The 23,143-nt window shown below is 41.5% G+C and overlaps 1 protein-coding gene across 1 annotated transcript in view; it reads right to left on the reverse strand.

Annotated features, from left to right (window-relative positions):
- The window catches only part of LOC138285751 (aldehyde oxidase-like), a 588,222-nt gene that overhangs the window by 112,042 nt on the left and 453,037 nt on the right, over positions 1–23,143 (reverse strand). The window contains 2 exon segments of the mRNA XM_069226091.1: positions 9,594–9,722; positions 12,977–13,072. Of these exon segments, the coding sequence (XP_069082192.1) occupies positions 9,594–9,722; positions 12,977–13,072 (225 nt within the window).

Here is a 23,143-nt window from a genome sequence, read left to right on the forward strand (position 1 = left end):
TGTAAATGCAATCTATTGTTTAGTTGTTAGCCACAGAGAAGCTGTATGATTAACGATCAACTCTTTTACAATGTATGCTATATATTCTTTGACCTTTCCGGAACATCGTAGAGGTCTGGACCTAAAACACCCCCTAATAGAACATTACAAGGAACTACACTTAGACAATATGAACTTCTCTGAATTAAAAGTATACTAAGGTATACAAAAACGCAGACATGGTGGAGACAGATAACTGACCCTACTGCAAAGATAGAGTAAATGGATCAGTTGTTTGTCTCCGTAAATTTGACCTTAACAAAGACGCTGAATGGTTTATGTTCTAGTGTATTTCTACTTTGTTAGTTCTTGATTGATGCCAAAAGAATAATTTCAGCTTGATCTTTGGTAGTTCCTCTAACTCACAGACTCTGTATTGGTTATTTTTCAGATCCAAAGATCTTCCTGTTCCGATAACTTGAATGATTGAAAGCCACTTATGCACACTTATGGACACTGCTTAACATCCATTTTCAACTTTTAACTCACAACCTTTCATTAAGAAATATTTTTATGGCTATATGACAGAACATCAACTAAAAATATATTGCAGTATGCAAATATAATTGTCAAAATATCTACAACTAAAATAGTGACTTTACATACTCATAATAAAAAATGCAAACGTATTGACTACTAAAATATTGTGGTTCAAAAAATCGATGCTATACTGGTAAAAATATGAGATTAAATGTAACATTGTTATAATTTAAAATAAAACATATATATTTCTTCCAATAATATATTCAAAAGAAATGCCAACACTGGAAAGAGAGCCTACATTGATGGATCAAGTGGGGGACGGTCAGATTTACTATTTTAATTTACATTTAACAAACACTGGGGGAAGTGCATACATTTGGTGGACTGGGGTGGTGGGTAACATTTACTATTGTTGCTGCAGTCTAACAAACATTGACAAAGTCAATTGGACTGGGATGCCGTGTGGTTGCTATTCTGGTAATAAGATTATGAGCCTGATTACGACGCAGAGGCAGTCCGGCCGCCGCCAAAGCCACAGGAGGGACTGGCAACCCTAATCTTCCTGTGCAGCGCTGCAAGCAGCGCCTCCCTGGGGATTGCGACCCCCCTTTCCGCCAGCTTTTACATGGCAGTAGCACCGCCATGCAAAGGCTGGGGGAGAAGGGGTGCAGGGTGCTCCAGGGGGCACCCCGCACTGCCCATAAACTTTGTACTGTCAATGCACTTGGCATCGGCAGTGCAGGGTTCCCCCTGGGATGCCGTGTGGTTGCTATTCTGGTAATAAGATTATGGGCCTGATTACGACGCAGAGGCAGTCCGGCCGCCGCCAAAGCCACAGGAGGGACTGGCAGCCCTAATCTTCCAGGGCAGCGCTGCAAGCAGCGCCTCCCTGGGGATTGCGACCCCCCTTTCCGCCAGCTTTTACATGGCAGTAGCACCGTCATGCAAAGGCTGTGGGAGAAGGGGTGCAGGGTGCTCCAGGGGGCACCCCGCACTGCCCATAAACTTTGTACTGTCCATGCACTTGGCATCGGCAATGCAGGGTTCCCCCTGGCCAGCCTGTCACGATGTTCACTGTCTGTGAACATTGCGACGGGTGCTGATGCACCCTACGCACTACAGCTTTGCCACCATCAATGTTGTAGGCTGTTCCCCACCGGGGTGTTTCCACCTGCTGACCCAGTGGGGAACTCTTAATAGGGCTCGCAGGAAGGTGGATGCACTGGCAGCAACCTGACCGCGGGACTTCACCGTCCACCAAAGTCGTAATAACCCTCTATCTGTTTAGGCAGCAGCACCATCGAGTGTGGGTGACTGACTTGGTCCACACCGTCTGGGAACTGTCGGCCTAAGTCCTTGCTAGCTTGCAGTACCTCACCCAACCGTAGAAAAGAAATGGTGATTGGTGGCGATGTAAAACCTGACACTTTGACTCCTCAGAGAAGTTGTAGTGAACAGATCATACCTCTTTTGCTCAGTAGTCAGAGACTGACACATGCCAAAGCAAAATAAAGATGCAAAATGCATTTCAATGCATTTATTGAAGCATTTGCAGCCTATAGTAAAAAGCATGAGCTGTGATAATTAGGCAGATGAAACATAATACAGTGATCATTGTTACAATCGGTGTGAAAAAGATAAACAATCCCACCATTTTGTATGATCTTAAACCCTAGAGATTCCTACTTAAACCCTATGTTAAGAAACCTGACAGCACAGGGGTGGTAATTCGTCTGCCTGTCCCAATCTATGGGAAGGACCCTGACCCCATACCTGAAACTGTAAGCAAGGGTCTGCTGTTGTCTGGGAAGCAATCCCCGCAGATAGCTGAAGAGTGAGCACCAGGATCAGCGAAGTTGTCAATGCAATGGTGTTTGTCCCAAGATAGCCCTGACTGGAATGCCCTCTGGTCCCTTTAGACCAATGCGATGTTTAGGTAATGAATCTTATAGTATTCTAAGAACAGGCCTGACGCATTAATATGTCTAATAACTGGGGACTGACTCCTAAGCTCTTCAAGTGGCAATACGAGTTACAATATCATGTACTGAACATGAAAGCCTTGTAGCGTGTAGCCAAGTGTTGGTTGTACAAAGGGCTGAAAAATGTGCAGCATGAACAAATATGTATTCTCAGAATGAAGCAACTGATTAAAATATAAAAACAATGAGCTAAAAGCTGGCTGTGCTTTAAGTATGAGCTGAATAAAAACATGTTAAAAGCACAGGCTACGGGCCAGAGGCTAATATAAGGGTGTCCAACCCAGGCACTATAGAGAACTCACAATAGGGAGTCAGATTTACTTTCCTAACACCAATCTATTACACATGGGAGAGGTGCACATATCTGGGTTCAGATTTACTATTCCAATTCCTATCTAACAAACACTGGGGAAAGCGCAAAAATTGCTGGGGCAAACAGGCATGTCTGATTTACAATTCTAACTGCAGACCAACAAACACTGGGGCAAGAACATACATTGGAGGGATCAAATTCAAAATACCCAAAAAATATAAGTACACATGTACAATTATCTAAACAAACAAAGAAAGAAAACTTTTTAAAAACCTAAATTGCAAATAAAAATCTTAACATTTTGTAAGATTGTTGAAATAAAATTTAAATTGTACAAATAGATGAAAACTTTTAAGAACTATTTAAACTAAATTAATAATATCATTTCAACTCTCACATAAAAAAAGCCCTAGGAAAATTTAAAAAATGATTTTAAAAAACCATGAACTTTGTTTACGATTTTGAAATTTTACACACATTAAAGTTTGTAATTAATTATAACTTAATTCTTTTAGAAAACACAACTCACCAATTCCACCAAAATACCCCACAAACCATACTGAAGACATATTATTAAATAATGGTTTTAGAAAATAATCAAATAATCACATATTCCATTTTCATGAAAAAGTAACACAATTTGTAAACCAATCAATTAATATATTGATTTTTATTTAAAGACTACCTACTCCATTCATAAATAAGCCCCACATCAACAAAAATAAAAGTAAATAAATTTAACATTATAAAACAAGTAAACAAAAAAGCTACAAATGTAAAATATGAACGAATTAGCTACAATTAATATACACTTTAAAACTTATACTACCCTCATTCACCCTGCAACCTGTAAAAAAATTATATTTGTTTGTAAAAAAATATATATGTTTCATAGGTTTAAATGAATTTAACAAATAGCAACTAAAATAATTAACATACTAATAATTTAAAATAATTCATTTATAATGAAAAAACACTACCTACCTAATTTATCAATAAACCCAACAACCTGATACATTCCTATAATACAGTGGTTCCCAAACATCTGGAAGCATGACCCACTTGTTAGAATTACAGATGTTTGAGACCCACACACTGTTAATAGACATGAGGAGGGGCAATTTGTTATTGTAACTACAGCTTCATGTGGTAGCGCACTGTCATTCACAGACAGTACATTTTCCATTGAAGTAGGCACTGACTTTGCACAAACATATAGTTTTACTGATAGAACTATAGAGCACACAAATGATGATGTGTGGACATCCAGTTACTGTGAATAGTTATCATGTGTGCATCACCAAATAGTGTCTTGGTTTGCTTTGATCCTATTAATATCTCTGTTTCCAGCATGTGTATCATTTGTGCTGAATGCATACAGTTAATTAACATTTTCTTGTGTGTTGCAAAATAATAACATCCTAGAGTCTTTCAATTCACATTCCCTGTACTCATGCAAAATGGTCACATAATTCCCTTTAAAACGCCTCTCACTTTACCAATCCCCAGCACTTTACATGAAAACATAACCTGACATTTGACATGTGTCTCCGAAGCACTGACGCTATGCATCCATAAATATCCATATTCCAATCAGGAAAATTTGAATATCCAAATATTTTTCAATGCCTCTAAAAAATTCCAATTACATAGAATTGTTGCATGATGTGCCTCTTCTGAGATGATAAGCGTCTCACAGCATAGATATTCACATTCTCCTGATTGGAATATGGATATTTAAGGATGAATATGTTTGATGTAATGAACTCACACATGGTGAATTGATCTCTTAAGAATAAACCGCCACAGCTTTTTACTTAGCTGGAGTAGATGTGACTTGGGTTTGGACTGAGGAAGAGGAAGAACAACCGCAAAACATGTGTTGCCACATGCAGGATTTTTTTGCTCCTGGTGATCTTTGGACTTGATACCAAGTGTTGGAATTTCAGATTTAGTTTTCATATTTGAAATTGGTCTTTGTAATTTAATGTGATGACAGACATTGACTCACAATATATGAGAACTGTATTTATAGTATGTTATAATAGCAGCAAGCAGTAAATTGATTGAAACTTCAACATTTTATTTTATTTTCTTTTTCTTCCTAATTTGAATAATTTGGGATATTTTCCTTAACTCTCCATTTTCCATGGGTATACTTCTTCCCCTTTCTGTTCTCTACCCTCCCCAACCTCTGTCCATCTCCCCCACCCTGCTCAGAAGTTCCTGTTTCCATTTACCACCTGCTCAAAGCAAATTGCAAAAAGGAGTGTTCAACCTCACAAATTTGAGAATTGGGTATTTTCTTATATACCGTCATTATGCTGATGATTCATTATTTTATACAGCTTATAAAAAGCTCATCAGCTGCTTTGTGAGCGTGAAAAGTGTCAGCTGTGGTTGTGAACATCCCTTAATAAAGAGCAAATTCTAGGATGATTTTATTGCATTCGGTGCAGGTGGACTTGTAATACGATTCTTTCAGTCACACTTATCCCTCACAAATGGACAACACGGATTTGTCATTATACCCACCAACCTCTTCGAGAAGTCTGGCCACTACTCTGCACTGTAGAGTCAGTAGTGGGTTGGATACAAAGGACCTTCACTCCTTTTTGTGGTAAGGTCACCTGGCATTCCCTGGTCAAAGTAATCCACCTTTACACACTGTTGTCATCAGCACTACCTCATCAGAGAGGTATACGGGGGCACTATAGCTGGGTTAGGATGACAGCGACTGTTTGGTTTGTATGCAGAAGGTCAGTTTCTCACACTGGGTAATTATAAATGAAGGGAGGGAGTTGAACCTTTGATGCCTTTACACATTTTAAACTGAATCACAGGCAATAGGCAAACTGTGAATGATTTCCTAGCATACAATCAGAACTTGCCTTGTTGACTCGGGGTATTCAGGCCTGATACATCTGCCGATAATTGCCACAAATTTACACCAAAGTTTCACACAAGAAGCCACTCACTGATCTTATGGCTTAAGGCTGTCAAGATCAATGGGAATATTGTTGTACTCACACAACACACAGCTCCTCGAAAAATAGGCACAGTCTCTGGCAATGTAAATACCTACACTACATTTATTGCATTAACAGCATGGAATGGCACAGCGCAAATACCAGAGAGAGATTTCATTAATCTTGACTGCTATTACCCCTGGAAACAGTATTTTTGGGTGCAGAAATAGGATCCATTACTCACTATCACTGAACTAGAGGGGGACTTTTCTCCCCTGATGGAACTACTGGGCTATGCTGTGAATCAAGTGTGGAAAAGTACTGCACTGCCATTGATGTTAGTCAAACATAGAGTTGTGATAAAGTGGATATAATGCAGACTGCCCATGATTGAGAATGGGCTGGACCATGTTACCTACAGCAAAGATGCAAAAATATAAGCCTCTATGCTTTTGGTTGTTTTCAGACTGTTGGATGTTGATGGCTCAATGTGCACCTACTTAAAAACTCTTCCAAGTATTGGGATACCGGGCCCCAACAATGGGTGAGATCGGATTAAGAAGTTTCAAGGGACAGGAGCCTATGTAAAGGTTAGTGTGGGTACTGTGTGAATCTGAAGTGGTGTTACTGTCCATTACCTACTAAACAGCAGTGCATTGCTCTCCTGCCTTTGCCATGCCTATGTGCAATGGTCCTTCTCCTTGTGGTGTACCCTTTTTACTGCCTGTGTGTCTCCTCATATTTTGAATGGCGCTAAGTTTTGTTTGCAATATTGTCGTTCTGTTTATTAAAAATATAAAGATAAAAAAGAAACCCCCACTGGGATGAGGGGAAGATCCAACTGAGTTGATCATCTTTCTGATTGCCATGCTAGGCCCTTATGGAGCATATCAGCAACATCATATTTAATTGTATTATTATACATTGAAATAAAATGAATCTTTAAAAAAAAATGTATATATGTATATATATATATATATATATCCTCCAACACTCCCTTAAAATATCAGGAGAACCAGGACACCTCCAAAATGAAAATATTTCTTGAATTAATTTATTCCAGCATAGACATCCAACGCGTTTCGGCAACCGCCTTACTCATGGATCTATATATATATATATTTCAAAGAAATGTCAACACTAGGAAGAGAACATATATTGGTTGGTAGGTGGCAGGGAGGTCATATTTACTATTCTAACTCCAGCAGCTCATAGTTTGAGCTGGGATTCACTATTCTCTGAATACTGACTTCCAGCAGGCAAGCTGACTCCACCAATGTCAGAAACAGTAGTCTTGCAAGCTCTAGACACGTGGAAGGCACACATGCTTTCAGTTTTCTCACAAGAATGATTTGATTAATTAACCTCTCATACTGACTAGCTGATTGATGGAACATGAATCAACCAATTGGCCAAATCTGAGTGCACCGTTTGATTTCCTGGACTACTTCTGTAAATTATTGCAAATTTATGAAAGAAGTAAATCTGCACTAATGTAAGAAAATATACCATGGGTGCACTTTGGTGACTTTCTTTAAAAATTAGGGCCCTAATTAGGTCTGGCATTAACCAACACCTTTTGTGTTTATTAAAATTCTATCTCTGTCTCAATTGGTTACAATGATGTTCCATTATATCGTTTTTGGAAATATTAGCATGCATCAACACATTTTACTAAATGATACTTCAAAGAAACCGTGTATAAAATTTCACAGTAGTTGAGCAAAACATTTTTTATCTCACTGCATTTTTTGAGAACATTTTATTTTGAAAGCAAAGAATCTTCAATCTTCCTTTCAAGCTTCTGCACATATTTGTGTCTACTCAGACAGTATTCTGGAAGCATTATACATAACTTCATATTGTTAACTTTGCAATGGTGTTTACACCATTTTCATACTGGACCCACTGTGAGTAGCGCAGTCCGAGCTTACATTTCCTTAGGGCGCTCACCCTAATAACATAGGCATTGCATTAATCAATCATAAATACAAGCTCAAACAGCATTAACATATGGACACAAAAATTACCTTAACTGCAAACTATGCCCTTCCCAGATCCATATTTTGCTACTGTAAACTGGCAGTCAAAGGGGCTTGTGCTGGGGGAGGTTGGGCCTACTTGTCCCCAGGACAGAATAAACACATACATGTGTTGCCACATCTGGCAGTAGGAATTCCACACCCCTCCCTGTGCATTACTACGAAATGGGAAACAATCCAGGACTGCACTAATAAAACTAAGTAGGAGTGTGTATGATTGAGGTATTGCCCTTAGTAGTGTCAGGAAATATTATTGGGCATGGCAATTAATGGTAATTAATCAATGGGCATTCTCATCACAACAGGAATGAGCCCTGCGGTTAGAAAGAGGTGCACTGTTGCCAAAAGGCTACATGTGGTGACTATATTTGGGAAATGGAAAAAGTGAGGGTGTCGAAAACCACTGAAGTGGGCAACAGATATGGAGCAAGCAGTTAAAAGTATAGGATGGGAGACGTAAAATATCAAATGAACCCCCTTGTAGAACTCAATATCTATGAAGGATGGAAGGGTTTTGAGGGGGTTCCAGAAAGGGAGTCACATTGGCACAGAAAAGGTGGAAGAATTCTAGTGCAATGGGGACGTGAAGACAATCAATATTAGAAGATTTCTTCCTGCAGGATACCCAGTACTATAAATATTCTTAACTTAGACATACACTGCAAAACACAGAAAGGCAAAGTCTGATGCATAGGATAGATCCCTCCTCAAGTGCAGAGTTCTGTCAACACCACTTAGGGTCAAAGCAATATTCCAAACATACAGAGCATTAATTAACAATGCCCCAGACCCATTTTCAGCCACTGATTTTAGGGACTTTGAGGATGAGGAATAGGAGGAGGCAAGCAGCAGGCCATGGGAGGTAGCCATAAGGGCAGCTTTCAATTGTTCCAGCTGAAAGTCCTTCGCAGAAGTTGCTATACAAGTGCCCTACTACACACCAAGGGAAAAGCCACAAACAATGAATGTCGGAAGGACTGTGGAGGTAAAGGAACGCTTGGGCATACACTTTAGAAATGTTACCATATTGAGATTGAGATTGGTTATGGGAAGGTAGGAAAGTGCCTAATAAACACATTTTGAGCCCCAATAGACCCAACAACGAAGTTGGCTGTATTGGGATTATCAAGGGATACAGTAGCCCTCAAATATGGGAAAATATTGTATCACATCGGCTGGTGGTGGCAAGAAAGGATATCACAAGGCCGTGGGGATCCTAAAGAACGCCAAGCTTTGAAACATGGTGTGAAAACGTGATATACTGCATGGTGACGCTCACGTCCTTTAGATAGGCTACAAGAAATTTGATCAAATCCGGGCAAGATGGGAGGATCATAATAAATAAATGAATAATAGCCCACCAGAAGAATGACGATTCTCAGAACGGCTGAAGGGAACCGAGGGTAAAAGATGAATAAAGGAGAGTAAAAAATACAGCATTTCACTGTGTCAGGGACAGGTGCACGTCACTCCCAGTGCCCATTTGATCAATGGACAAAATAACGAAATTACCATCCCAGTCTGGCAGTATAAATTTAATGATAATTGGAAATTGAGAATGCAAACAAAGTACTGTAACAATTATATGTACTGTTTGTTCTAATTATAAAATAATAAAAATATGTTTAAAACAAAATAGAAAAACGCTTATACGTTTTTGGTAAGCTATGGCATAGGAAAGTTGGATTCATTGCATTTGTCATATGAAATAAAAGTATGACATAGGTGCCAGAAAACGGAAGCCATTAGAGTGGAAAGATTCTACCTTCACCGCCATTCCATTGACTTCTGTTCCACAGGATCCTCCCGAGGTGCAGGTGTTGGGGACGGTTGTTGTGCTGGTTTCACAGAAGTGGATGTATGAAAGGGGGATGCGCAGTTCACGACTGGCGACCTGCGGTTTGGAGAGAAAAGTGCCCAAGAGTTCAGGAGCATCTTGTCTTCAATTTTGAAAATTATCATATTTTAATTCTGTAACACATTATGTGCATTTCTGGTGTAGATGTTTAGAATATGAAGCCAATCTGCTCTGCACCGTATAGGAAGACGTCTGACCTAAAAGAAACCTTAAAAGGTGTTGAATGCCGGGAGCATCCGAAAGGCCTCCTAGGATGAGCCAATAAGCAAAAGTATGTGACTGAAAAGTGATTGACTCTCTTCCACACTTCAATAGGCGCCTGCCTTCCAAGATCATTGGGCTGTTGAGGATGCTAGTCCGCCTCCAAGATTGTCCGCCTCCAGGACTGTGCACATCTTGGTTGCTAATAAAGTCCTCAAATGACATTTTTGAAGTGGATAATCATCCAACAACGGCTGGCATAGGCCTTTTCCTCTTGCCTATGCACGTGCACAGAATTGTGTCTCTAAACCACTAAGCAAACCACCAATGCTCAGTAATGAGCAACGCCTTGCCCACAGCTCGTCCCATTCTCTGCATTGCCCCGCCACATCTTTTCATGAACAGGTAAAGAAAATATTCCTAGCAAAGAGTGAAAAATGTCAGTTTGCCTGCACTTTTGATTGTGTGGGTGCCCAAATATAAAGCTTCTACTGTCATGTAGAGGCACTTTCTCGAAAACAATCACACATCTCTCCATAACTTCTCCAGCATGGCATCACTTGACACGCTTGTTGTTAAAAATACCTCTGACAGTTCAGGTCCTTCCTACATCCTTTTTAACAGAAGGATCTACAGGGAGAGGCTGATGTAAGCTTAACTGTACTGCACTTGCTAATAGTTTCACCATTTCTTACAGCCCTTGCTACTAGACTGATACTTCTCTTTCTATGTTAAAGCAGAGCTGCTTCAAGTTAAAAAAATACCCTTATGACTCAGAAACTAATTATTTAACATGTGATTCTCTTGAAACAGAAGGCACCTAAAGCATAACATGTTTTGACAATCATGAAATACATTTTTTTTATGAGGATTCATTGTGCATCTTCACTTTCACTGATCTTGCTTACTTAATCCTGTTCTGCTGCCCATCTGCTCCTTTCTAAATACCCTTGCAATACCTGGCCCCAAACCTGATGATCACGGTTTGACTACTTTTTTTACACTTTAACCTCCGCCCATAGTACATGGGAGTTATCATTGATTGAGGTCACTCTGGGTCATGGGGAAGGCGAAATCCCAATTAACTTTTTCCTGCAACAAACCATTGTAACATATAACAAATCTGATTGGTTCAGTAGAGGTGCAACAGAACTACAACGTTCAAAATGCATTAGGCACTGGGCATGTCTAGCCATTAAAGACATCAAATGATTATTCAAGCAGAGATTGCCACTCGGATTCAGCAATCAGAGGGAGCTGCATGCCTCTGGGTTATTCAGGGGTGTCGAAGTTATTTTTTCTGAAGGTGACACCGTAAAAGTCATGGCCATATGTTGTTTCTCTATACTTTCCAAAAGTCAGAATGAGACTCTCTTTGAGCTGTACCACACTTCCTCGGGACCCCCTTTCTTTCCCTGCAGTATTCATCCTCTCATCTGTCTGATAAAGTAAGCTTCAGTGAAATCTGTAGGAACATCGACTTCTTTGCCTAAGGCAGCTGCCATGTGGAAGGATTCCTGCATTCGCCTCCTCCCACGTTGCATTAAAAACTTGAAAGGGCAGAGCATAAGAGAGAAGCAATAGTTTTGGGGGGTCCATGAATGGGTCAACCAAGTGAAATGGTCTACTGTGAGCCAAAACCAGTTCCAGGTCACCTCACAAGGCCAGCATAAAGAACTCCAAAATGTCTGATAATGAATCGTTTTACATTTATGCGAGTGCAGTAAGTCTTGAAAGCCATGATGAGTTACTATCCCTTAGCAGGTCCCTGCTAACAGGTATGCATGAGTGCCTAAATACATTCTGCTGCTGGACACCGCATGCGGTTCTTCGACAAAGCAAACCTTTAAAATAAGGATACTTACAGAGTAAATGGACAGCAGAATGAATTCTTTGAATCGATGCACAGTACAAATACACATATTGTTTTTGTCAGATCAAATCTTCGTGTTTCGATACTAAAAGCAGGCTACAGGTCAATCCTTTCATAAGTAAATTAATGAAACTGAAATAATGAAATCACACACATGCATACAATCAGGTACGTAAGCCCATTAGCTTTCCCCCATATAGTATGCAGTGCAAACAAATTCATATATTTCCGTCGACTTTTTAACCCATTTACCTATATGTGACACTCAATCATCAATTTGGGTTTTCACCAGGACAGCACAAAGGAGACACCTTAGTTTTTGTGAGTTTGTAACGGCAGATGTAAAGTCTTATCATGGGCTGCATATGGTCGCCCAGATATGATCCAGAACTCTCCACGCGGCCGCAGGTTACTTAACTGGTTGATGGTGGTCAATCTACTAGTGACTTAATTTTTGTAATGTCGCATCTATGACTAACTGCCCGTGATCTGCTTGTGTCTAGACCAGGAGGTTTCTGGAGAGAACTCAATGTTTCATGGTGCATCATTGACCAATTAATTGCACTGGCAGTGGCGACCTCTTGTGATTGAGTGTCACATATAGATACACAGGTCGAAACGTCCACAGAAATATAGGAATTTGTCTGCACTGCGTACTGAAGTGTACAGGCAATGCAAGCATTCTATGCTTCCGTATGATTGAATTATTTCAGTATAATTAATTTTCTTATGAGAAGGTTGACATACAGGTAGTTTTAAGTACCAAAACTTGAAGAGTTTATCTAACAGAACCATGTGTGTTTTTTGTTCGACAATAAGCTCAGGTTCTGAGGGACTCGTCGTAACCCTGCTAATTGTCATACAAGCTGATTTGATGCTCCGATCAGTAAATTCATAGATGAGTGATTGTGCCACTGTAGCAGTGCAAGAAATAGAGAACACACGAATGCATGTATACATGAATGAGTGAATGCATGAGTGAATATGAATTTGAATGAATGAGATTAAAAGCATAAGCAAGTGAATGTATAACAGTGACACAGTCCAAGCGTGGCTGTATGGTTGCAGTACTAGCTGTCTATTCTGAAGGTGTAGAAAAACAAAGGGATTTCTTTGCATTGGCGTCACTAAATACTTTCTTTTTAGGTGGCTGTACAACTGTTTTCTTGCCCAATAAATGCTGTCAGGCCTGCATATCCCATACATTTTTTCCTACCTGCATTATTTTGGTGTGAAGACCTTGGCCCATCTCCACTCCGCCGTGTGTCACCAGCACACACCCATCCAGGTAAATGTGAACCAGTGCTGCAGCCTGAGGATGAAAGACAAACTACTGTGAACAATACGTTCAAAATTGACACTGGCACTGGCAGATCAGCCAATAAAAGCCCTTACTGATGGGCCAGCTCATAAGAAAGTTACATTTTCATTCTAGCTGTACCAAACAGGGGTTTGCCCAGGGATCACAATTTTCAGAGCTGGTCAAAATCTGGGTCAAAACAGCAGTACTGAGTCTCATTAACCTAAGTTCCAGAAATATGAAAGGGGCACAACTCACACTACTCACACCTTTGAGTATTCACTTCCACACCCAGCCACACAGGGTCACTTATAAAACTAAGAGTAGGACACATCTCTAATCATGGTTCACCACAATAATACCTCATACTTGTAATTAGGGGTGGACTGAACTCATGGGAGTTTCACTCCGTGGAATCCTGCGGAGTTACATAAAAACTTTGCAAGATTCCATTGAGTTCCATGAGCAGGCGGAAATCAGTACATGTCACTGATTGCTGGCGCCAAGAGCTTGTTCCAGACTGAGAAATCAGCACAAATGGCACCACACAATGCACCTGAGGGTGCTGCTACTTGAGTTAGTTTTACTGCCGTTGTGGTAGATTTCTACTCGAGCAGCAGTTTTCTCAATGTGAAAGGTCGCAATCATCCTTGACCACCAGAATTGGGAAAATCTTGCCCTCCGACTGCCCAAAAATTGTGCTACGTGACCAAAAATTGTGCTAGGGTCTCACTCGCCAACTTACCGTTTGCAAGCCTCGCTCCATAAAAAACTCCACCACGCATCAGTCGGAGAAGTTTGGCTAGAACTTCGCATTACATGCATAACGCAGAGTGACCAAAACTCTGTGAACTCGGCCGGTGGGAGGGGAGTTTATTACCCACCTCTACTTGTAATGCATGAACCAATGAACTGCAGATATGTGTTTTTATACAGGACAGTGTAAAGATTTCTGGTTATGTAAATGCCCTATTCCACTGTCCTGCTTTCGCTCTTTCCCCTTATTTACAATTGTGACCAATATACTGTACTGCAGAAGCAGGATTATACAGAGTTTGAAATTGGTCCTTAGCATATTAATGACATCACCAGAAATTATATCACAGCACTTTATTCCACAGTGATGACATCAGTGTGAACTACACCATGACGCTATGGAAGGAGCCATCCTGGCCCTTCATGTGATGCAGTATTAAGGAATTAAGGGCCAGATGTAGGACGCCGTTTGCACGGTGCAAACTGCGAAAATCGCAGTTTGCGCCATGCAAACGGCCTAACGCGATGCACATTCACAAATTGCGAGTCGGTACCGACTCGCAATTTGTGAATGCGACTCGCAAATAGGAAGGGGTGTTCCCTTCCTATTTGCGACTCGCATCGCAATTCAGAATTGCTTTGTGACTGCGAATGCGGTCGCAAAGCAACTCGCAGTTACCACCAGTGTCACACTGGTGGTAACTCATTCGCAAAAGGGAAGGGGTCCCCATGGGGCTCACCCACGCACACAAAGCCCTCCACAACAAGGGACCGGAATACCTCAACCGACGCCTCAGCTTCTACATCCCCACCCGCCTCCTCCGTTCCTCTGGCCTCGCGCTCGCTGCCGTCCCTCGCATCCGCTGCTCCACGGCGGGTGGGAGGTCTTTCTCCTTCCTGGCAGCCAAGACCTGGAACTCCCTCCCCACCAGCCTCAGGACCACTCAGGACCACTCCGCATTCCGGAGACTCCTAAAAAACTGGCTTTTCGAGCAGCAGTAACCCCCCCCTTTCCCCTAGCGCCTTGAGACCCGCACGGGTGAGTAGCGCGCTTTATAAATGTTAATGATTTGATTTGATGGGACCCCTTCCCCTTTGTGAATGTTGCCCAGAATGTTTTTTCAGAGCAGGCAGTGGTCCAATGGACCACTGCCTACACTGAAAAAACAAAACCAAATGGTTTCGGTATTTTTTCATTTTGCAACTCGTTTTCCTTTAAGGAAAACGGGCTGTAAAATGAAAAAAAAACAGCTTTATTTAAAAAGCAGTCACAGACATGGAGGTCTGCTGACTTCAGCAGGCCACCATCCCTGTGAGTGCAGGGACTCGCTATGGGGTCGCAAAATGCGACCCACCTCATTAATATTGATGAGGTGGGTCTTTGCGTCCCCATAGCGAGTCGCAGATGGTGTCTGAGACACCGTTCTGCATCCGAGATTGCGACTCGGAAATTGGGAGTCGGACAGACTCGCAATTTCCGAGTCACAATCTCGGAGTTTGCTACATGTGGCCCTAAGTTACTGACAACAGTTTTTCAGGCTATACAAGTGCTTAAAAAAAGGCTTGGCAAAGCCAGTATGTCAGGCATTGACAATATGGTGCAATGGTTAGATTTCCTTTTGATTTTTATCACAAACATGTATCACAAAATACAAAAATAATGAAAAAAAACGATGCCCCCTAAATGAGGTAGACATTCAAAGATTTTGAAAGTACAGACGTGTGCTTAGAACAGGCACTGACACCATTAATAATTTTGGAATACATGATTCTTATTAGTGCATAGAACATGTATTATTTCCACAGTTTCTGTACCAGAAGACTTACAGGCCTATTCACAAACTTGACTACTTTTGGCTAGTCACTATTAAAATTACCACAAAGTGCAGATTTACAGGTCTCCATCCACTGACAATGGTGGGCGGATCCTAATTTACAATTGTAAAGTTACTACTAGCTATTTTTCACACATAGGAGAAGCTAGGTAGAGGTCTCCACCAAAATGCCAAAGATCTCCCTATGGTAAATTAAAAGGAAATTGTCAAAAGTTTAATACACTTAAAAATATAATTAAGACAATTTCATGTTACATATTAATGCAAATTAATTTTCTATATTTTCAAATGCTATAGACCTATTTAACCTATCTTGGAATTTAATATTTAATTAATTCAAATGTTTTACATTAAAATTATTCTTGAAAGAATTATTAAAAAATACCCACCCAATGTAAAATGTGTATATTTACTATGTTAAAAGTGACTAAATTTTATGTATAGAGTTCATTTAAATTAATCTAGTTACTTTTTAAGTAAACTTATACTTATTTAAAATCAAGAAAGTTATTAAAATGGCATTTTATTTACATATACTTATTTAAACACTACATAGCATTTGGGTATATTTTTAAAAGGTATAAATAAAATAATTATTTTCACATTATTTCCTATGGGGTTCTATTTTAAGTCTCCGTGCCCATTACTTTCCATGGGAGGGTGTTGGCCTTATGTGGTGCTGGACTTACTCCAGGTCTAACATGGGGTACATTTGCAATTGTTTTGGGTTCTTTAAGGCTGTATTAGCTTTACAAGTGGGGTTAATGAATAGCAGCAAGCTTACTCTTTTGTGGGTGGATGCATGCCACTCTTACCCCCATCGTAATCCTCTTTAAACCACTCCTTAATCCTCCCTAAACCCCTCTCATTTTTTCTTAAGTATTTGCCTTTTTCCAGCTACTTCCCCATCGCTCCCACAATCACTACTGAAACGTAGGCATATGCTTGTGAAGATGTATGCAGTCTGGGGGAGATCTCTGCACAGAAACAGTAGGGAGCAAAGGTGTAGACCATTGTAATACGTGAGTAATAGTACTGTAGTACTACTAAACATACTATAAAATTCACAAAAGGTGGGGGGGAGAAAGAACACTGCCTAGCATAAAATTCATCCAGTGCCACTGTGGTAAATGCAGTGCGTCATAATACTCACTTTCGTTAAAAGTCTTTAGTATTCATCATTGTTGGTGCAGCCAGTGCTGTGTATCTCTAGATATGTGTTTCAGAATATATTTCCTTCTTCAGTAAGAGTAACAATTTAAATATGGGGGGACTTGCAATGCTGCTCAGAGTCTTCTCAGGTCTCTGTACCATGTCCAGAGCATAGGTGCATGCCAGAGCTCATAAGCTCAACAACTCAATCAGGAGATTTAATTACAAAATTCAGTTTGTGAATAGGCCCCACAAGGTAAACACAGAAAAATTATTACAGCATAAATAAAAATACAGTGTGAAGAATAGGTTGAAAAAAAGCACTGAACTGTCTAGTCCAGACCTACCTGAGGTTGTAGGGTTCAAATCTAGGCGTAATATTTTTCAAAATGAGACAGCTGTCCCTTGAATTGGGGGTAGATGGCAGTCAGATAGCAGTTCCATCTTTTGCTGAGCATCAGTTGATGAGGTCAAAAATTAGCACAGCCTGTTACTCAAACACAACCTTGTTAATCCTACCAAATTAGGTGATAGGCTACTGTTTTAAAGGTGGTCCGGCTGACTACCAATTCAATCCTGCCTTCCTTTTACTTTCAAAGCCTGGTCCTGCTGTAGTAAATTGCTGCTGACGTGAAGCGCTTATAAAGTTAAATCAAGCCCCAATGCAGAATGAACTAGGACTGAGGACTCGAGACTGAGAGTAGCCAAACCAGCCAATCACTGGTAGCAACACAATGTGATCAATCAATTAAAGATTGTATGGCGGGGCAAGGGGGGTTGAACACTACTCTCCTTTTCCCAGTAAGGTGCTAAACCTCTGACTGATCAGATGTAAGCTCAGGGTCTATGATTAGGCCACTGCCCTCCTGTAGTTGACATTGTCCTGCAAGAATAGATAAAGCTGGCAGAGCTGATATACAGTCATCTGTGCAGGACTGGTGAGGTGCCTAGCCTTCCTTTTCCACTTCGTAAATGTCTTGAATAAACCCCAAATTTCCATAATTATTGGCTCAAATCACAAGACTCCTGTGATGTTAGGTAATGTATTTTTAAAACTAAAAGCATGTCGCCTCTCACTCAACTTATCCAAAGTGCTGTATAAACAGATGTGAAGAAAAAGAGTGAGCTTTCATATTAAAGATCTATGAAGCTGTCTCTCCATTTGCTGCCTCTCTCCCCTTATTGACAGTCTTTCCTGTCAAACATGAAGATACTTCTAGTTTCAGTTTTTAGGGACACTTGTGCAGTGAATCCCTGGCTGCTTTCCTGTTAAGACAATGTGAATAGATATTCTAGAATTACCAATGGATGAACACTGGCATTCCGGCAAGCACCACCAAGGCAGTTATCCATTCTGAGGTGAAATATGGAGAAGTATCCTGAGGACGATGACTGGAATGGAAAAAACTGGATAACTTCTGGAGATGACTGAGCTGTTTGATAGCAAGAAGGCTAGTGCAGGTGAATGAACTAGTAGATAGCAGGAGGACTGGTGGAAAGGCAAAGCAGCTAACAAAAAAACAACAGGGCTAGAATGTAGCAACAAGCGAGCTGAAAGAAGCTGAAGCAGAAGGAAAGGGAGTTGCACAACAGACTGAAAACAAGGCCGGAACCGAGTAACTAATGAGTAGCACAACAAATGAGATTTCTATACTGGAAGAGCAGATGTGAAGGAAGGGAGGAGGATTATTACTCCTTATAGCTTATAATAGCATCACTCAATTTAGTATGCTCAAGGAGATGTGATAGAGATTTTGAGGATGATATGCTGAAGATAAGGCTAATTCAATATTTAACAGACAAGTTAACTGTTGTCAGAACTTGGAAGTAAATAGTGTTCTATAATCCATAACGACCTTGGCTGGAAGACCTCTTAATCAAAACACATGATTTAAAAATATGTCAGCTAACTCTTTGGCAATAGGAATCTTGGAAGCTGACACAAAGGTGGTCATTCTGACCCTGGCGGTCTTTGACCGCCAGGGCGGAGGACCGCGGGAGCACCGCCGACAGGCCGGCGGTGCTCCAATGGGGATTCCGACCGCGGCGGTAAAGCCGCGGTCGGACCGGCACCACTGGCGGGCTCCCGCCAGTGTACCGCCGCCCCATTGAATCCTCCACGGCGGCGCAGCTAGCTGCACCGCCGCGGGGATTCCGACCCCCCCTACCGCCATCCAGATCCCGGCGGTCCGACCGCCGGGATCCGGATGGCGGTAGGGGGGGTCGCGGGGCCCCTGGGGGCCCCTGCAGTGCCCATGCCACTGGCATGGGCATTGCAGGGGCCCCCGTAAGAGGGCCCCTACATGTATTTCACTGTCTGCTGCGCAGACAGTGAAATACGCGACGGGTGCAACTGCACCCGTCGCACAGCTTCCACTCCGCCGGCTCGATTCCGAGCCGGCTTCATCGTGGAAGCCTCTTTCCCGCTGGGCTGGCGGGCGGTCTGAAGGCGACCGCCCGCCAGCCCAGCGGGAAAGTCAGAATTACCGCCGCGGTCTTTCGACCGCGGAACGGTAACCTGACGGCGGGACTTTGGCGGGCGGCCTCCGCCGCCCGCCAAGGTCAGAATGAGGGCCATAGTGAGCTAATTACGTTCCTTCATATATTGGCAAACCTGTAATAAAGTTAATGGAAATCTGTGCACATGGTTGTTTTTGAGTTAGAATTGACCAAAACCAACCTCTTAACTTGTTACTTTTCTAGAAATATCCATAAACTGAACAAGACTTCATAAAATCAAATATATCGATCTTATATCTGGCCACCAGAAGTATTACTGCACTAATTCTAGTGTTTTTGTATGTCACTTAAGCCTAGCACTGGGACTATCATGACACCAACATTTAATGATCTCATGAATCATTCCTGAAGGAATAACCAGTTTACAAGTTTTACAAGTTTAAGTTTATTGACACGGTTAATTAAAACCATCGCAATTCCAACATACATAAGGATATGAATACTTTGCCTACTCATTATATTAATAGAGACCCATAATAAAAACATATAAAGCTTATTTGAAACTAAAACATATCATGGTAAAGAGTTGTGTGTAGCTAAAATGTTCTCCACTGATTCCAACCTTGATCTTGAGCTTAACTTTAGGACTTTCTTGCTCCCTTACTAACACTATAATTGTGGATGAGTGAAGCTCAGTGAGAATCCTAAATTGTACCTAAGTCTGATTCCTGGATGGAACTAACCTACTGGAGCTTTACTAATCATAAAATGATGGCCCATGCACACTCGGCTTCAACTTTATTCACTAATAATTTCTGGGCCTGTACCATAAATTTGGTCTCTCGACAAGAAAACGGAATTGAAAGTCCGCTGAGCCAGCTAATAATAGCCAGCCTGCATGAGCGTAAGTTCAGTGTCTTAAAAATGTTTTTCAGATAGAATGCCCTATGGCCTAGCAAAGCCGGGCACACACAAAAAATGTGTTCTAATGACTCTTGTCTGTACCCACACAGTCGACAGGAATGTGTTAGATCCTGCTGTCTCCATGAAGGGACCATATCCTTTGTTTCCATCAACCCAAAGCGGAAAAGCATGAACCGATGTTTCAGTGACTGGTTGAAGGTTGCTGCTAGATATTCCTGTGCCCGTAAAGTTTTGTATGATGTTATTACAGTCCAGGCATGCTGTCTGCTTGCCAGTTTTTGTTTGTCAGAATTTAAAGATTTCATCTTAGTGACAGCGTTTGCCTTCCGGAAAAACTCCTTTTTGCCCGAGTTCCGGTCCCAGGCTTCTAGCAAACCTAGCACTTTAATGTAGTTATTTAAGTGATGACCCCAGGTACCTTTATCGTTGTGACGCTGTTGCTCCTCAATTTCCATCCAACATAGGTTGTTTAGAGTACCAATCTCAGCTGCACGCAACCTCCAGCATAATTTAATGAAGGCACATCTACTCTGAAATTCATAGTTTTTCAGACCCAATTCTAAACGAACCTGAGCTGGAGATGCTGGTCGTGGTATCCGAAAAACTGTTTTGTAGGCCTTCGTCTGGATTTGATTGAAAAAAACTGCCTCCTTCCCCAGCATGATTTCGGCGCCATAAGTGACGGTGGGCATTAGCCCTGCTGCCATGACAGAAAGCAGGTGAGTGTGTGATGGGCAGCTCAGTTTTTGTTTTAGAACTTTAAAACCATAGGTCAATGAGAGGGCTTTTGCTTGAGCGACAGCAAGCTGCGGCTTGAAAGTCAAGAGGCGGTCCATAGTGAATCCCAAGTACTTATATGTGGGTGCAACCTCCAAACGGGTTCCATTTATGAACCATGTAGCAGATTTAAACTTCCTATCAACTAGGCAGCCAACCTTAGTTTTACTCAAATTCAATTCTAGGCCTTGCATTGTTATGTATGTATGAAGTGCATCGGTGCTATGCTGTAGCCCAACAGGTGTTTGGCTGAGTAAAACTATGCTGTCTGCATACTGTAGCCATGCAATTCCTTTCTTGGCCAATACTGGTGGGTGGCTATTTACGGGAGCAAGAGCCTCGGCTAGGTCAGCAAGATATAAGTTGAACAGTGTGGGAGCTAATACACACCCTTGTTTTAGTCCTTTTGCTGTTAATATTCTGTTGGTGAGGTGGCTGCCCTCTCCAATTATTACTTGCGCCCAGGTACCTGTGTACAAGTCCATCATTGCGCAAAGAAGGCTGCATGGTAAGCCTCAACCTTTCAGTTTCTCCCACAGGCGGGTTCTTGGTACGCAATCAAAAGCTGCCTTTAGGTCAATTATGCATACAATTAGCCTTTTCTTCTTAAGCTTGGCTTTGTTTCCCAGCAAGGCCAGGGTAGGGTTGCCAGGTTAGTGGAAGCACCCATACCAGCCTGTCTGGCATTGTGGAATTAGCTGTCTATCATGAATCCACTCTGCTAGTTGTGCAGTAGACAGGATGCGTAGAGTTTAGCTTCCACGTCTATCAATGCTATTAGCCTGTAGTTTGAAGGGTTTGCGGGGTTGCCTGCTTTATATATAGGGGGAATAATGCTGCCTTTCCATGCATCTGGGAAACTCGTAGTGCCTCGGAGATCGTTAAAAAGCAGCACCAAGTAATGCGCCCAGAATGAAGGGTCTCCTCTAAACAAGGCGTTCGGAAATCCGTTCTGACCAGCTGCCCCTTCCAGTTTTAGTTTCTTGATAAGGCTTATCAGCATTTCTATGTCGATGGTCATTAGTGCGTGCTTTCCTTCATTTTCGTTTAGAGGTAAGTCTGTTTGCGTTGTCACTCTGAAGCCAAAATTAGTCTTGCTTAAGTCATTGGCTATCTGTGTGGCCTCCTCCTTCACATGGTGCTCTGGGAGTGAGAACATTTTCTGTACCTGGGCTTCCCATGTGGCTGCGTCGACACCTGCATTCGTGTGCCGATTTTTTCCATGAGTTAGTCCGTTTATTAGTTCCCAGAATTTTTAATAATTTTTCTGTTTGTTGGACATAAGCAGCTTGATCCACAGACCTCGTGATAACTCTGTTTTACCATCCAGCAGTTTTTATTGTATTTGGCTCTTAGTTCAGAAAGCCTTGGGTCATCAGATTTCCTGCCCCAGTGTAAGTCCTTTAGGACTTTATTTAATTCTCTCGAGACTTGATTTTTCTGGTTACGCAATGTTCTGTTGAACCATAACTTTTCTCCTTTGCAACTCTTAACTTTGTTTTTTGACTATGACCGAAATTGGGAGACGTTTTTTGATGGAAAATGTATTTATTAAGGAATCACACAAGTACATCCAAGCAATCACTCGTTCTCCTTGGGTGTGGTCTTCTTGTTCCTGCGTTCTTAGTGTTTCTTTGAGCTCTTTGGTTGTGCCTGCACTGTGGTACACTTCTTTCATTACTTTGTCAAGGCCCGGCCCCTTCCATTTCAGTTTTTTTGTGTCATAAGTCACTGGGGCTGAAATTATGATATTAGCGGTGGGGAGCTGATTCCATTCATTCCGGATCTTGATGAGTTTTGGGAAATGGTTGCTCTGTGTGCATTGGTGGATCCTATAAGCTGAGACCAGTGGCAATGCGATTTCATTTATTAATGTAAAGTCGTTGTTGGATTTTTTTGTGCCACTTGAAAAGGTTACTTGTGCGGATGAGGCATCCTCGGGAAGAGGTGTCAGGCAGCGCAAACCCAGGGTTTCAAACGTTATATATGCACATGTCCTTGTAGGGCATTTTGTGCTGCCCTTTCTCAAATCAAGGTTGAAATCGCCAGACAAAATGAGGATTGCGTCCTTGTTTTGCTTCTGCAGCATTTTTAGAATACAGATCAATGTTTTCATGTTTTCACAGTTTTGCGTTTTATTAGAGTGTATGTATACATTGATCAATAGTAAAGTTCTGTT

The sequence above is a fragment of the Pleurodeles waltl genome, chromosome 3_1 (genome assembly GCF_031143425.1).
Source record: "Pleurodeles waltl isolate 20211129_DDA chromosome 3_1, aPleWal1.hap1.20221129, whole genome shotgun sequence".
NCBI classification, from domain to species: Eukaryota; Metazoa; Chordata; class Amphibia; order Caudata; family Salamandridae; genus Pleurodeles; species Pleurodeles waltl.